The sequence below is a fragment of the Crinia signifera genome, chromosome 3 (assembly GCF_055691185.1).
Source record: "Crinia signifera chromosome 3, ASM5569118v1, whole genome shotgun sequence".
NCBI lineage: Eukaryota > Metazoa > Chordata > Amphibia > Anura > Myobatrachidae > Crinia > Crinia signifera.
The window spans coordinates 163,200,699-163,218,444 of NC_139219.1; the positions used below are offsets into that span (position 1 = coordinate 163,200,699).

General features: G+C 41.3%; 1 protein-coding gene and 1 pseudogene across 1 annotated transcript in view; one reads left to right on the forward strand and one right to left on the reverse strand.

Moving 5' to 3' along the window:
* Positions 1 to 4,245: 4,245 nt before the first annotated feature.
* On the reverse strand, positions 4,246 to 4,365 carry LOC146065179 (5S ribosomal RNA; annotated as a pseudogene).
* An 8,717-nt stretch (positions 4,366 to 13,082) lies between these two features.
* Positions 13,083 to 17,746, forward strand: part of FRK (fyn related Src family tyrosine kinase) — a 99,225-nt gene continuing 94,561 nt past the window's right edge. The window contains exon 1 of the mRNA XM_083174945.1: positions 13,083 to 13,489. Within this exon, the coding sequence (XP_083031071.1) occupies positions 13,083 to 13,489 (407 nt within the window). The remainder of the gene's footprint in view (positions 13,490 to 17,746) is intronic.

A 17,746-nucleotide genomic window follows, 5' to 3' on the forward strand; every position in this document is an offset into this window, starting at 1 on the left:
GGGGAGCTTTGTGGCTGATTGGCTGTTCACATTTCCACAGAAGTAAAAAGAAGTAAAGTTAAACTTTAACATGGGCATCAATGGGCAGTTCCCATCATAGACGCCCCTGTTAAATATATAATAGAGGCGTCTATGATGGGAACCACCCATAGACATGGAGCTACAGATGGAGCATGGCTCTTCATTGCAGGGGCTGGCTATTCCATTTCCAGCCCCCCGCCGGCCACCATCCCACCAGCCATCGGAAGGGGTCGCGCACGCATGAGATGCTTGCGCGCACTGTTTCGAAGGAGCTCCCCGCCGCCGTGCACCGTCATTGCTGGTCCCCACTGTCACCTTGAACCCCCCCTAACCCTGCCCGTCTCCCTCAAGTGAGACAGACAGGGTTACGCCGCCCAGGTTCCGAGTGACTGTACCCTGGAGCCCGCTGATGATTGGCTGGTAAAGCATCCGGTGTATGACATCAACGGCAAATCCCCCAGTTTGGGGGAGGAGCCCCAAGTGTAATCACAATTGCGGCTCATCCAGTTTGTTATGGTATCGGGAATGTCAGTTTATTTTTTTGACCCGTGTATGCCTACATGGACCAAAGAGGACGCAATCTACACCGAATTGGATGGTGAGTATTTCCACAGGTACACCTATGGATATCCACTGGAGAAGAGGCCTAAGGTAGACCCTATTGTTAAGTATGTATGGGTGAATGTAGTGTGTATTAAAGTTTTATTTTGTATGGTGTTTGACTTAGTTTGACTTCGTTTGACTCAGCGTGCCCTATAACCCCTTCCGTGGTATTCCCGAGAATTTTCCGGGCTATACCTTAGTGCCCAGACTGGCAAGCCCGGAAAATTCTCGGGAATGCCGCTGGTTAAAGCCGGGCAGCGCTGCTGAGTTGATAGGCAGCGCTGAAGCGGAGTTCAGCTAACTCCGGATGCTCAATGGTGCATCCCCTTCCCTCCCGTCTCCCCACCCCGTTGCCGGGGGCAGGGCCGGGTTGCCGGGAGGCAGGGCCGGGCAGCGGCTGATACACAGTTCAGTGGCGCTGCCCAGACCCGGGAACACAGTGGTAGGGTTTTTATTATAGGGAGCGCTCCCCAGAAAAAACTCGCCCAGTGGGGAACGCTCCCTAAAAAAAAAAAAAAAATGCCCTGTATGCTTGGACTTGTGTTTCTACAAGTCCCTGCATATGGGGAGGCTTTCTGGGACTTGTAGTTTGACAAATGAACCAAATAGTTATTAAATCTATTTTATTACACATTTTACACTGAGGGACCCATACCCATTTTATCCCTCATATTTTGGGAACAAGGACTGGCGCATGAGCCTGGTGCTGGTTATAGAAATATGAAGGGACCACGTTTTTTTGGCCCCCTGTATCTCTGCAATCAGGACCAGCTCACTGGTTATAGCCAGACGGGGGGACCGTCACCCCACACTGATTTTTTTTTTATTTATTATTATTTTTTTTTTTACACTTAGAAGCCTGCACGGATATGACAGACCATGTCTTTTGGTCGTATTTGACTGAAGCCTGCACGGATCAATTTGACATTCGTAATTACTGGTGAATTCGTATATGAATTCATCAGTATGTATCTGCCAATCAGATAGAACACTATTGCCACATACAGCCGTATTCTGTCAATGGTGTAGCCATTCGTAATAGCCCAATACGACTGACCAGGCCGTATATACATATGGCAGATCAGCCGCATTCGGCTGATTGTGAATCAGCTGGTCACCTGGTCCTAGCCATATCTTACATCGAATGGGTACAAATGAGTGCATTCGTACCCATTTGATCTTAGTAAATGTACCCCTATGGGGGTTATTTTGGTTCATTCTTTCTGACAAAATCCTTCTTAGATGGACAAAACCATGTGCACTGCAGGTGGGGCAGATGTAACGTGCAGAGAGAATTAGATTTGGGTGAGTTATTTTGTTTCTGTGCAGGGAAAATACTGACTGCTTTATTTTTACACTGCAAAATAGATCTCACTTTGAAGTAAACCCACCCAAATCTAAATATATATGCATATGTTACATCTGCCCCACCTGCAGTGCACATGGTTTTGTCCATCTTAGAAGGAATTTGTCAGAAAGAGTGAACCAAAATAACCCCCTATGTGTCTATTATGTTTAGCTCTCTGGAAGAGTGCTTTAACCTTAATACTGTACACACCTAAATGATATTGCAACAGAACAATTACAATGTAACAATATATCACATACTCATACATACAGTACTACACAACTCATTGTTCCGGGATATATTGTTACAAGCTTGTTAGGTCTTCTGTGGAATCATGCCATTGCATACCTCCAAACATGATGTATTCCAGGAGAAACAAAATGCTCTGATCCTGGACTTGCCTTTTAATTTATGATTGCTCTCACCTGTTGTGAAACACCTTATCAATTAATGAGCTTGACACAGGTGAGGACAATCATAAATTAAGATTGAAGTCCAAGTAAAATCAACTCCACGCCGACGTGGATAGTGGGGGTATAAAAAGGTCGGGAGGACGCGTTCCGCCGACGCTCGCCACGCTTCGGGGTGGCGTGTATAGTGGGGGGCAGGGTCAAACGCAGTATTTTCAGAAGGGGTTTGCAGAGGGGCAGAGCAAAGCATGGAGATGGACACTTACGTGACCCAGTATATGCCGGGTCAGTTAAAGTATTATAGATAGACCAAATATATATATATATATATATATATATATATGTATATAATGGATTGGATAGAGGTCTAAGCGACTACAAATACCTGTATAAGAAACGTGTTTCTTTTTAAAACATATAAGAATTTATTTTATACATATAAAAAATGCACAATAGCATTGAATATAAGAACAAACAGTACAAGAAATTAACATAGAAAAACAACAGTGTAAAAAATGCGAAGCTCAATAAAAAAATTGCCTACATGTGTTAGCGCTAAAAAAATCGGAGATATACAAAAAGTTATAAGACAAGGTGTAAAAGCAGAACTTATCTATTTAGGGAGGAGTCAGCAGGCAGTACCCAACGCGTTTCGTCATTTAAGAATTCATCAAGGGGTGAGAGGGAGATGTGCCTGGTGCTCTATTTATACTGTGTATGTCTAATGCTCATAATTATGATGTCACATCCTGTGGGGTGTGGCCACCATTTCTAAAAACGAGGGATTTAATTAAATCTTTTACACACTCATATGAGTGTTAGGATCAGCGTTCTATGTAGCCTGCGCTGTAATACACTGGTTAAAATACATCGTAGGGATAACAGAAAATTCTTCTTTATGTGTACAGGGATGCGTGTCCCCACTTCCGGCGGGCGGACGTCACTTCCGCCCCGCTTCCTGTGTCCGTTTCTATTACATAGCTCTGTGTCTTCCGCCTCTCACCGGCGGATGTGCAGGTGCGCCCCGCTTCCGTTTGTTGGAGAGCTGTGTCCCATTGGTTGTAGTAATCGTCAGTCATTATTTAGTTTGTTATTCAGAGTTCCTTGCGGTATTTGTCTCCATTCAGCGGCCATTTTGTTAGAGATTTTTTCAATCTTTCACATAGGGAATCCGCCATCTTTTTGGATACTGGTGTGTCGACAGAGTTTATATTTTCATGTGTGCTCATTTCTTAGTGGTGATTCCACATAGGACATAGGGATAGAGAATACAGTATGTTAATAACCTATATTTGTATGGATGTTCAGTGCATCATAGTTAGGGGCTTCTTTATAACTTATATTAAGTATATAAATATATATAAAATTCAAAGGAATATATAAAAAAATAAAATATATAATATATAGTACATAAAATATTCCCAATAATAGCAGCAGAATTAATCAATTTAGAAAGAATCAATTAGCTTATATTGATGAGTCATTAGTGAAAAGACCGATATTTAGAAAAGATCGATGGTGCGTGGCAGTAATCAAAGACAATTTTTATGAATCAAAAAAACGGTGATGCGTGACAGTAGTAGGTTAAAGAGTACTTAGCTGATAAAGACATATATACATTATAAATAAGTAAAGTGATTAGGTGATTTTTACTTATTTATATGAATTACAGTGATTATCTCTATATATATATGAAAAAATTAATTACAGTGATTATCTCTATATAAAAAAATGAAGAATAGGGTAGAATGGTAAGTCAGGTAATTGTGAGTAGGTTACTGAAGGGTAAAGTGTAGGAAAGACTGAGCATTGGTATCTCTATTATGTCCTTATCACGAGGTATGTATTCTTTGTATTCTCTGTACATTACAGAACCCGTTCTTCTCAGGTAGTCCCCTATCCTGATACTGGACGGGCCCAAACACTGCTTGGCTGCCAAGATCGGGCGGGGTTGGGCATTACCAGCGTGGTATGACTGTAATGTCATGAAACAGACACTTTCCCTTCAGTAACCTACTCACAATTGTATTCTTTACGCCACACCCCTTACCAAGGTGTTTTTCCTTAGAGGTCAGCTGACACCCTTTTTTCTAAAGGTATACCTGTTTTTCTATACATAAGAGAACTGAGTTGTTCAGGACACAAGTGGCGCCCTACATCCCCCCCTCTCTTCCATATATATATATATATATATAGAGATATATGAAATGGGCACTCACCAAGGTCTTAGGTTCAGCAAGAAAATTTATTCACGAAATGAAAATACATCCGACGTGACGTGACGTTTCGATCAAAGGATCGTCATCAGGAAAATGTCAACATAGATAGCAAAATATCATTCCCAACCAACAGGCAACCTGGTATCCATCCATGGAGGAGATACTGCTCCATGGATGGATACCAGGTTGCCTGTTGGTTGGGAATGATATTTTGCTATCTATGTTGACATTTTCCTGATGACGATCCTTTGATCGAAACGTCACGTCACGTCGGATGTATTTTCATTTCGTGAATAAATTTTCTTGCTGAACCTAAGACCTTGGTGAGTGCCCATTTCATATATCTCTATATCCTTGTGATGTTCATTCATCTGTTGGAGCACCCCCTATGACAACAATCTACCTTGAGTGCGGACTCTCCTACATATATATATATATATAGATATATATATATATATAGATATATATATAGATATATAGATAGATATATATCTATATATCTATATCTATCTATATATATATATATATATATATATATATATATATATATAGACGTCCAATAAGGAAGGCACTCCACGACCAGGTTAATTAGAAAACCATATCTGTATTCAAAATACTGAGTACTTTCGGGGACCTAACTCCCCGTCCTCAGGGTATACAGGAGAAATAACTGTTACTGTTTTTCTAATTAACCTGGTCGTGGAGTGCCTTCCTTGTTGGACGTCCATATGAATATTTTGAAGTGCACCTGATGGCGCTGAACAAGCTCTTGGAGTGCCGGCATATCATAAATATATATATATATATATATATATATATATATATATATATATATATACATACAGTACATACATATATATATACATACATACATATACAGTATATATATATGCATACAGGGGCGTCAACAGCAGTGTAGACCCCTGGGCATAGCAATGTATTGGGGCCCCTACTGATCCTCCAGCGGTAGGGGTGGGGGAAGCTTTGATGTCCCATGGGTAGGGGGTATTATATCAACCGCTCAGCATGTAGGGCCTGGACAGTGTTGCAAGTAAGGGGGTACGGCGTGGTACGGAGTACCTGTAAGAAATATGTTGCAGGTACGCAGTACCACTTACCCCTGATACACTGTCATTTCTATTTTCATTTTAAGTCTAAATATAATGCATCCGCAGCCCGCCCACCCAGCGTTATGATTGGTGCTGTATGCAGCTACCGGCTACTGCTGATTTAGCCTGTCACACTGACTGGCATCAGCAGCGCCGACAGCATGAAGAGCAGGCTCCACTATTGTAAGCACAAGCTGCCTGGCTCTCCCCCAAGCAAGAGCCAACCCACCCCCAGTCATTCCCAGTTTCTCATTCCCTGTCTCCTGTGTCGACGCCTCTATTGTCATTTAGTCACTCCTCTAGCTTTGTGTGACCACGCCCCCTGATGACACATGACCATGCCCATTTTTGGTGGAGGCTATCAGTACCACCAAGAAAAAAATTCTACTTGCACCACTGGGCCTGGATCAGTAATTTCCACTAATTACTCCTTTACTGCACAGATGGTGGGAGATGGGGTGGGAGAAGGGAGCATTGGGCTGAATGACTGGGCCCTGATACATAACTTTCAGGGTGGTAGAGGATGTTTAATACGCAGAGGAGGGGTGTATAGTGGAGTGGGCTTATTATTCATAATTTATAAAACTACATACCAGGTGTGTGGAGCTGGAGCAATAACCAGCTGCTGGAAGGCTGATATCTCTGGTTCTGAGTGGGGACAGTAGAGACAAGCTGCTAGTGTCCATCAAAGGGGGAGAGTCCCAGCTTTTTGGAATATACCCTCAGAAAAACTAAGTCAGACAGAACCTGAAATATCTGTCTGGGAAGAGCAATTAACAGGCTTGGATGGGACCACTGCTTTGAAGTCAGATATCTCTGGTTTCCAAGGGCCGATTTTTAAAATTACTGTAGCCATGGAAATAGGGGACCCTCAGCTTTCAGTACTTTGACTCCTGGGGGGGGGGGGGGTCTGGGTACTCAGAAACCCCCACTGTGTTTGCCACTGGGGGGTGCCTAAATTCCATTGTATGTCATACAAGTGTACAGTAAATGAAATGGCATCGCACCATATAAAATTGCATGCGATTTTATGTGCGGTGCGATTGCATGCGATCTCATCGCACCACCCAATGCCAGAGAGCAGTGAATACATTACATAGGAAAATCGCATCGCATTGCATGCAATGCGATTTTCTTACGCAGAATCGCCCAGTAAGCTACAGTATTTGCTTAGTAGGCGCCCTGTAAATACATAAGTACCCTGGTGGATTTGCTACTGTATATACTAATTGTATCAATTACCTGTATGCATTAGTTTTAATTAACCAGCAATTTCCTTTTTAGGTCTGCAGTGTAATTGTTTACTGATCTGGGCTATTGCAAAAATCCTTATCTACATATACTTTCTTACAGATTTTTCCCTATTCTATGGGTAGGCAGAATTTCATTGTCCATGAATCGCTATAGTCTGGCATCCTCTGGCGCCTGCCATCCTAAAACAAATATTGATCATGGCTCTTGTGGTATCCTAAATTTTTCCATGATGGTACTGTGAAAACTGTAAAAAACTTAAAAAATAATGCATTGTCAAGGTCATAATAATGTATTCTACACTTGTTGTAAAAGGCATTGAAAATTAAAGCACAACACTATGACCTGGTCTGTGCTTTTGGTCATCATCCTCTTGCAAACTAGTTGATCAAATACAGTTTAATAGTGTTTCTTCTAGAACCCTGCCCCTATCAGTGAGGAGGGCATATTTTAATTTTCCTTGCCAACAGTTTAGATGTGATGTATTACTACAGCTACTGTAGTATGTAACATATAACATTTTGCCCTTTCAAATTAAAATATATACCCTAGATGCAGGCTGCTAGAATGAACACTAGTTTAACATTGCACAATGGGCCAGTTATGTGTGGGTCCAGTAAGGATAGTTGCAATTTTACTGTCTTTAAGTACTATTTTATGTATCTTATAAAAATATTTGTATTGCAAATCAAACAGCAGAACTATAAGCTTATCTGTATGTGTGACCTCCTTCATCTTGCACATTAGCTTACCACTGCAACAGATAGGGTTTTTAAAATTTTTTATACAAGGGAACTTACTCATGTTGCGTAAGAATGGCTTCTCTACCTGGATACTGCCCCATAGCTCTTTGACAGTGATGGCACATTAATTGTGTTTGTCTGTTTCCACAGTGGGCACAGAGGAGATCATCATGATCCACAATAGCACCTGCAATTCCACCGGGCTCCGCTTGCTGCACCCTCAAGTCAGTGTTTGCATCCTTGTTGGTCCCACAGTAGGTGTGCCTGCAACTCTTAATAAACACAGGACAATGGGGTTGCATACTGCTCTATGCCCAAGAACCTCATTGCACAAACCTTACATGGGCTACTCCATCTTTTGGGCATCGCTTTGATTTTTATTGTGGTTTGTGTACTATTTCTCTGAGAATTTCAGCATATTAACTACTTGCTGTTTTATGTTCTTCACAGCCTCCCCACTCCCATCAATCCTAGTCGGTACCTCTGAGACATACACTCAACCCTGGTTATTTTTACAATGCACCAGCAATTTCCTGAGTTTCTCAGTTTGTCTGAATGAGGTATAAGAAGATATATTTCGACTTTCTGCTGATTTGATTTTAATCCATTATAGTCCACCAATTTAAAGTACAAAGGGCGGCATATAATGTGGGCTGCTATTTCCGAAAAGGGGAAATAGCGGCTGCCGCCTATCCAATTTTGCTGCTTCTGACAGCACCGAAGGCGGATTTTGACAAAACAAATCTGACTTTAAAACAAGTTGGATCTGTTTTGTTGGAAACGGCAATGGATTGTTGAATTCACAGACATTTCTGGACAATCCAAGACCATTTTTTGCCGACACGCCCACTTTTTGCCACGCCATATGCGGAACATTGAATTTTGCCTGCCAAGTTATGGTACTTATATGTTAGTTGAGCGCCCACTAAGGTATTTGCTTAGTTTTCCGCATCCCCTCGTGGGGCTCGTCACGCTTTGGGCTTGGTGGCTCGCTGCGCTCGCCACACTATATAAAATCAACTCCATGCCAACATGGATAGTGGGGGTATGAGCGTACTAACTATAGTGGGTGCCCAACTAACATATAAGTACCCAAGTTTCTGTCAGGCAGAGAGAAAATGGAGCGGGATTCTGCCACTCAGAATCCGAGATTGAATACCACCTTTTACCCTTTGCGTGCCAAGTGAATTTGTCAAAATAGTTGCGAAAATTGCCTAGCAAACATTTTTATTCATCATATTGACGTGTAATGTTTACGTTATATATAGAATATATATATTTTTTTTACACAGCATTTTTTACAAATTATATATCAAATGTGAGCGACGCTGGCATTTTTAGTGGATATTTTGCACATCTCTCACTGAGATGTTGGCACTCAAAGGGTTAAAAAGAGATACTTTATTTTGAAGTTCTCCTTTACCTCAAACAACTATTTGTTAGAAGAACTGTCTATTATACTATCTTGATAAACAATATGTCACTTGTTTTTCAAACTAGATCCTCAAGGACCCCAACATTTTATATATTATATCTTCCCCGAGAGCAGCTGCACAGGTGTACTCATTACTTTCTCACATTTTATAAGATCCACAGGTAGAGCCAATCATTTCACTTGTGATATTGGCCTTTATTCAGATCTGATCACAGTACAACTTTGTTCTTAAAATGTGCAAAACCATGTGCTCTGCAGGTGGGGCAGATGTAACATGTGCAGAGAGAGTTAGATTTGTTTGAGTTATTTTGTTTCTGTGCAGGGTAAATACTGGCTGCATTATTTTTACACTGCAATTTAGATTTCAGTTTCAACACACCCCACCCAAATTTAACTCTCTCTGCACGTGTTACATTTGCCGCACCTGCAGTGCACATGGTTTTGCGCATTTTAAGAACAAATTTGTACTGCGATCAGATCTGAATAAGGGCCATTTTGAGGAAATCTAGAAAAACATGCACTGTTGGTGGCCCCTGAGGACAAAGTTTGGGAACCACTGATATAGATGGTACAGGTACCTGAGGCCTCAGGCTGCTGTTAAGCAATAGTAATTCATTGTATTGGAATCAATTATGTGAAAGGAATTGTTACTATTATTCTTTATATATGAATATTACTGAACTGATAAATAATGCAACTCTAAACAGATAGCCAGTTCAGGGTATTAATAACACAGGGAAAGGAGAGAAAAGGGAGTATGTACGCACGGGTTCTCCTTGGTTTAACATGTAGGACTATAGGACTGTCCACTGTATCACAAATTAGTTATTATATATTGTACAGTAGATATCAGATAGGGGCGTTGCACTCAGAGAGTAACATTGCAGTTGCAAGTTAGGGAGTAAAAAAGAGGAAAACAAAACTCGCAGGTCAGGGGCAATCTGCCTATAATAAAATATAAGGCACAGTATTATGTCAAATACAAGCAGTATATATTAATAGAATCTGTTTAAAAAAAAATAAGGAGGGGGGGTACCTCAGGGTTGCCTACCCTCCCGGAATGGCCGGGAGGGTCCCGAAAATCGGGTCACCCTCCCGGCCCCCCGGAAAGGTGGCCAACCCTCCCGGATTCTGGGGGACCCCCGCCCCCCCCTGATCGCGGCGTTTAAATTACCTTTTTCTGCAGATCTACGGGGAGGGGGCGGGGCTAAAGCATCATAATCGCGTCATTTAGCCCCGCTCCCTCCACGGAGATAGGCAAACTAAGTAACTTTCCTTCAGGTGGGCGGGGCTTAATGATGTCACATTTAAGCCCCGCCCCGAGCTCCTGCTGAAAGTCTCCTTTCCGGGCTTTTCCCGGAGAGGAACTTTTAAAAGTCGGCAACCCTGGGATACCTCTTAAAAAACCCTGGTATCATAAATTTAAGCAATACAGAGGATCTCTTTCACACATAAGAAAGACAATAGTCACATGTGTTTCACAGATTACTATTGTATATACAGTATGGTAGTTTCCTGTTGTTATTACTTTCCCTGGTTGCCAGTCAGTGTTTGCCTTTATTTGAAAGTCCAAAAAAGAGCAACAAAGCTTATAAAAGGGTTGGAGAAATTAAGCTACAAAGACAGATTGGACAAATTAGGATTATTTACGCTGAAAGAGAGACATTTAAGGTGAGACATGCTTAACATGTACAAATATATCAGGGGCCAATATAAGAAACTATCAGGGACACTTTCTGCTTTGAGGAAGGAGTCTAGGACACGTGGACGTGCATTTAGACTAGAGTAAAAAAGATTTCGTACCCTTAGAAGGAAAAACTTCTTTATGGTCAGGGCAGTTAAATTGTGGATCTCTTCCTGGAGAGGTGGTGTCGGCAGACACAATAAATACATTTTAAAAAAATTGTACAAACATCTATTGGGTAAAAAACATCCAGGGGTACAAACAACAATCAATACCTAAAAATTAAACCAGAATACACAATTTGGTACTTGTTTCCTAGAACGTCGCCCGGATTTTCTACGTATGTGCCGTACGTAGAAAATCTGGGCGCCGTTCTAGGGAACAAGTACCAAAGTGTAGGGAAATCGCATCGCATGGGCCATTATAGCGGCATGCGATGCAATGTGATTTTTCAATGTAATTTTTTCAATGTTCTTTTTTCTCCACTATATCGCATTGCATTGCACCTCCTGCAAAATCGCATTCGATTTTATAGGGTGTGCGATGCCATGACATTAGCTATACAATGATATGATTGTATGTCCTAAAAATAGGTTTTACGCACCCCCCACTATCCACTCCACCCCGAAACGTGGCGGATAGCAGCAAGGCCCGCGAGGGGTGGCGGAACGCGTCCTCCGACTTTTTGATACCCCCACTATCCACGTCGGCGTGGAGTAGAATTTATATAGTGTGGCGAGCGCAGCGAGCCACCAAGCCCGAAGCGTGACGAGCCCCGCGAGGGGACGCGGATTAATTTACATGTATTCCGCATCCCCTCGCCACGCTTTGGGCTCGGTGGCTCGCTGCGCTCGCCACACTATATAAAGACAACTCCACACTGACTGCATAATTACTGTGCGGTGACACTGGTAGACTCTAGGGTTGTTCTAGAGTTTACTGCCATCATGACATTTTCCCAGCAATTGCCCTTCTATGTATGAGCAAAATGTGAGGGAAATGGACACTGTGCTATCTTTCCAGAAAGTTTGCAGAAAAGGTATAGTAAGTACTGAGTAAATTGGTGCAGTTAGTATGGTGTGGCCCTCCCGCACCTGAGGGGCCCATGTGTACTGCACACACTGCATCCAAAATAAATACCCCATTGCACTGTATGATTTGCCTGTTTGTCAAGTTTAACTTTTGCTAATTAAAATGTTATTTTAATGAATATCTATTAAAAGTAATACTTTATTATAGGCAAGGTGTCCATGTTCTGAAAGTTTCCTTTTCCCATTTTTCTCCAGTAAAGGGTAATATAATATGGAATAATGATTTTTTTTTTCCTTTTTGTATCGTGCATTGTCGCTGTAGATTATTTTCTTATGCAAATTATGTATACAACTAGATATGCAAAATTCACACTATTAAGAAATTTGATATTTATTTGACTGTAATAAAGTAAATACATATATATATATATATATATATATATATGTAACAAATTCAATAATTATAAACCAACTGTGTGCCCTTTTTAAAAAGTCTGTTTAAATTACAGCTCTTTTGATTTGTCATTTACACAAAGGGAGTCTCTACTGGTGCTATAACAACGTCACCAAAGACCTTTCTCTCAATTTTCCACATTCCAACCGGCTTTTGTATCAAGATAAGGTAAACACTACACTGCTCACCTCCAGGGAAAACTGACACTAATTTGCATGAATGACATGGTCTGATTTCAAAGGGAGTTACTATAGCTGCAAAACATACCTGCTCGCTCACCAGGTATCAGGAAGCTGGCGAGAGGTGTTGCTAACTAATCTCACTGGTGAATATACAGGAACCAAAGACATAAATTAGCAAATCACAGAGGGCGGTCCTAGCTAATAGAAACAAATATGCCTTCACTAGGAAGTAAGCTGACTACCTGATCCAGCATATTATAAACCTGTATACAGTCTTCAACAAGGTGTCCTTTTTATTCTGAGAAATACAGACATCACTGACATATGCAGTTCTTCAGTTTCTGACAAAGGACAATCTCTGCAAGTGGGAAGAACCTGTTTCAGCTGCTACTGTAACTTTACGTTACGGAAGTTCAGATGCTGGGATCATCCTGAGGTTTGTAATAGACACTACAGGATATATATACTGTACACACAACAAGAGCAGTTTTTATTTATCATAGCGATTACACTCATTATGTGACATGGAGGAAAGGAAGAATCAGTGCGCACAATTTAATAAGAAAACAAGGATTTGCCATTGTCACTGATTATGGGGAACTGTTGTAGGAAACACTGCAGTCATTGCTGGCCCTTCTGCTGCTGCTCCACAGGATACAAGGCAAAAAGTAAAGAAGAAGATAATGATATTGTTATTCCAAATAAATATGTGAATAAACCTGGAGAAGCTATAACTCCTGCACCTGTCAATACGATTGCCCAAAAAGTGATAATACACAAAGAAAATGAGAGCACCAAAAGAGACGTTTATGTGGCTTTATATGATTACCAAGCAGCCTCAAACGAGGAGCTAAGTTTTAGTACTGGGGACCGCATGCACATACTGGATCGTACTCATGAGAGCTGGTGGAAAGCTAGGGCTTTGTTACCCTTGGGAAAGGCAGAAGGATATGTTCCAGCTAACTACGTTGCTCCTGTCTCCAGCATTAGATCGAAGCCGTAAGTATAAGAAACTTTTCTACTACACTTCTAACATTCTTTTGGCAGGTTACGCATATATGTGTCCAAGTACATCTTGGACACATATATATACATTTGGCACACCTTGGACTCTTTGTGATTTTTATAAAAATTTGCTTCTCTAATCTATTACTTTATACAAATTCTATTGCTGCAAAAAATTGTTAGAATCCATCTACTTGCTAAATTTGGAAAAACAGCTAAGCCGTGTTTTACATGTTGTGACAAATTGGGAAGAAAAAGCCAAGTACTACTCAATTATGAGTAGTTCTTTACTAAACTTAAATAACAGGGGCCATGTTATAGAAAAACGATATTGACTACTACTTTTGTCTAAAATTCCCCTACAGACCAGAAATAAGGAACAGTCACTTTAGATCTCTCATAAAAGCATTTGGTCTTCAAAATATTTTACTGGAGAAGTCTTTATGCTAAATTTTCTTTACTGAACATTTAAAATGTGCCAATATTCTAGGACCCAGTATACACTATGCTTGGCAATTTAAATATTGCAGCCCCGCAATATGAAAATGAAATCATTCACAAACTCATTGATTCAACTTGAGTAAAGCTAGGTACACACTATGCTTATTGAACCAATCCGCTAATAATTGGATAGTGTATGTGCAGGAATGTTAGGCTATTTAAAGACGATAAACACACCAGGGTCTCCTGCAAAGGACAGAACAGGATGGATGACCATGTACTTCACACATTTTATCGGTCCTGATCTCGCAATTACGTTGTAGAAAACAAAAGAAAGTACACATTAGCTCAATAATTGCTTTGTCGGATCTGATCGACACACACCGCTGTTGTGCAAATTCACACAAAGACACATTTTCGAATGACATGATCACAGTATGCATTCACAATGCCGAACAGTGCCAAAAATCAATTGCAAGCTAGCTCCTATCTGACAGACAGGGAGCTGACATTTGGGGGTACTAACTGGCCATTGTCATGAAAAGCATAAATGTGACCAAGCATTTTCAGGGAGGGTGTGTGACCCCAACTCTGGACTCAATCAGCCTGTTTCTATCGTACAGTTATAATATGTTTTTGGTTATGCACAGACTGCGAAAATCGTTCAATGGTGAGTGAGTTGCAAATAAGTTTGCAGCTAGCCCCTGATTGGTGTGATTTTCACTCTGGCATGATATCGTCTATCGGATTTCTGATCGCAGAGCAGCAATCAGGTCTGAATCAGGCCCATAATCAGGTAGCTTAACATTTGTGAGTGCAGGTTTGAAACTCTGAGAGGGTGACACTGGGATATGTATAGCATTTTGTGTATGCCTGATCTTCGACTGCCTTTGCATTAGTTGACAGTACCAAAATGTGTCACACATTGTGGGAGATCTATAAAGCACATAAGAGGGAAGTTGCCCATGACAACTAATCAGCTGCTACCTATAATTTTGTAGATTGCACTTGATAAATATTACTTCAAAGCTGATTGGTTTCCATGGGCAACTTCTTCACTGGTCTACTTCTTCACGCTATTCACTGCTTCATACATCTCCCCATTGAGTCTTATTGGAGACTAGAGGGTCGATTTATTAAGCTCGGTGAAGTGATAAACGGTCTGTTTTTTATCACCGGCCAATCAGCTCCTACCTGTGAAGTTACAGGCTTGGTTTGAAAAATGATAGGTAGGAGACGATTGGACGGTGATAAAAACCAGACAGTTTATCACTTCACCGAGCTTAATAAATCTACCCCTAGGTTTTTTCTGGTATAGGAAAGGTAGGCTGTTTTTGCAGTTTTCCTTTGACTGTCTCTCTCACAGTGTGTGATGACAGATTATATTGGCAAGCGCACACTGCTTATATTGCTAATATATGAATGTTATACTTCCATGGAAAGAACTTAAAGAAAATAAATTTCTTGGCAGACATACAGTAACCACCCAAATAATCTCCTTCCTGGCCTTTCTAGTATATAACTGCTAGAGTTTAGGCTGCTAATTACACTTCAGAACAACTTTGACTATGGGCCTGATTCTAGTTGCTTTGTTTTCGTTATGCACATGCACATTTCTTCTCATGTGCATATGCTGGGTGCGAATGGGCACGGCAAAATACTAGTTCGGACAAAGGGTATAGGACGGGGGCAAGGGGACATGCCCATGGGAATGTCCAGCGTTTCATGGGTGTTCCCATGAAAATGCTGGACATTCCCATGGAGATTAGGCATTGACGTGGCTGCCGAGGGCAGGCAGCTAACATCACCGGATTTCAGCTGCTCGCCCTGTTCCCGTACAGGGACACACAAAGCTAAGACAAAAAAAACACAGAAAAAAAAGCAGCGCTCAAAATTTAAAAATGAGTGAATCAATTAATAAAATATAAATTATTTATTCTCAACCATATAGATAATGCATATATAGTCATGCATATAAAAAACACATGTGTAATTCACAAATATAAGCACATAAAAAAGAAAGAAAGAAATAGCACAATAAATTGACAAAAAATACATATGAAAAAATGTTGTTTTAAAAACAATTGGATGACCAGATCTCACGTGTGTACGGAGGTCCCCTGATTGGGGTTGAGGGAGCAATAATCCTGCACTGTCCACACACTGTATTAATCCCGCAAGGTGGATGGAGTCCAAACAATCGGCAGTTTTTATCCTATAGGCCCAAACGAGGGAGTGGCTGTTGTTGGCAGCCTACCTTCCACCTCGTGGCCAGGGGTATCCAATTTTGTAGGAATGAGCCGGAGACTTCCAAAATTCTGGGAAGGTGGTCAGAGTATTTAGCAGGTAAATCCTCCACTGAACCTCCACGATCTGGCACCAAGCAACACCAACGCGTTTTGCCGGTCCAACGTCAGCTTTGTCAAGGCATCTGAGATGGTCTTTGTTTTGTGTTCTCGTTCCAAATCATTGGACGGTCAGCGACCATCAAATGATTTGTTCCCTGCACCCAAGGCTGCGAATGGATGTTTATGTAAAACATCCATTCACAGCCATGCGGACAAATTTGGTGAACGAGGGGAGCAGGCGGCATTTAAGCCACACGCAATGCTACGAACTTCGCAGCATTGTGTGTTTATCAGAATAAGGTCCTATATCATCAGTTACAAGGTAATTGTCAAAGATTTTCTTATGTATTAAAACATTTCAGAGTAGCTATAATATTATATTGGAGATTGTGCCCTTCGAAATGTAGTGCCTGATGGGTGGACGCTGAACCACCCACAGCTGCATCTGCAAATTCGAAGTCATTCTCATGTGTACAGTCATTCAGCTGAGATGGACTGAGATGCCCTCTTTCAGCATTTTTTCTCAATTGTGTCAACGCCAGCATTGTGTCCACATATGAGGCCCATATCATCTATATGTTTTCACAGTTGTGTTTATATATACTTGTATGCTTTTGATATAATTTACATAAAGGTTAGTTTTTTATTGTGGCTTATTATGGGAGAAATGTAATAGAATGAGAGATTCAGAAAGTGAGAGATTTGGTAAGAAATCTCCAGTTTTTTAAGGGGCAATCATTTACACTTCAAAACCGGTTTGATTTTGCAGTGTAAGGGCTGTTTCACACAGTACGGTTCCTGCCGCACGGTGAAATCCCGTACGGTCAGGGAGCCGCGCCGCACTCAGAATTTTATAATGGCAGGGATGGCCACAGCCCGGCAGCCGTCCCTTCCAGTGGGGGGATCCGGCTGCAGCCGTGCGGCCGGGCCGTGGCCGTCCCGTGTGAATGGACACAATAGTGTCCATTCACAACTGCTGAGTGCGGCACGGCTCCCTGGCCGTACGGGATTTCACCGTGCGGCAGGAACCGTACTGTGTGAAACAGCCCTATATGATTGCCGATTTAATAAAACTCACTTTCTGATTTTTTATTACATTTCACCCTATGTTTCTATTTCAATTAGATGATACAAACCCAGATTGAAAATGAGGAAACTTTATTGAAATTATAGATAATAATAATAAAATCAATTTGCTTTTTTTTTTTTTTTTTTTAGCTTTGGAGGATACCCTGATTTTATAATTATTATTTAACATATAGTATTTACCATATTTGTTTTATATGTACATGAATTCTGCTCGAGTGCTGCTGGAACGCCCTCCGGCAGTGATGCAGTGCTTTCTGACAACCTTATGCCTCTTTGGGATAGGCAGGGCAGCCGGGAGGAATGCCGGGCCCCGGTAACATTTTGGGGGTGTGGCCTAAGTGTGGGGTGTGGGCACCTCCCACACTTAGGCCAC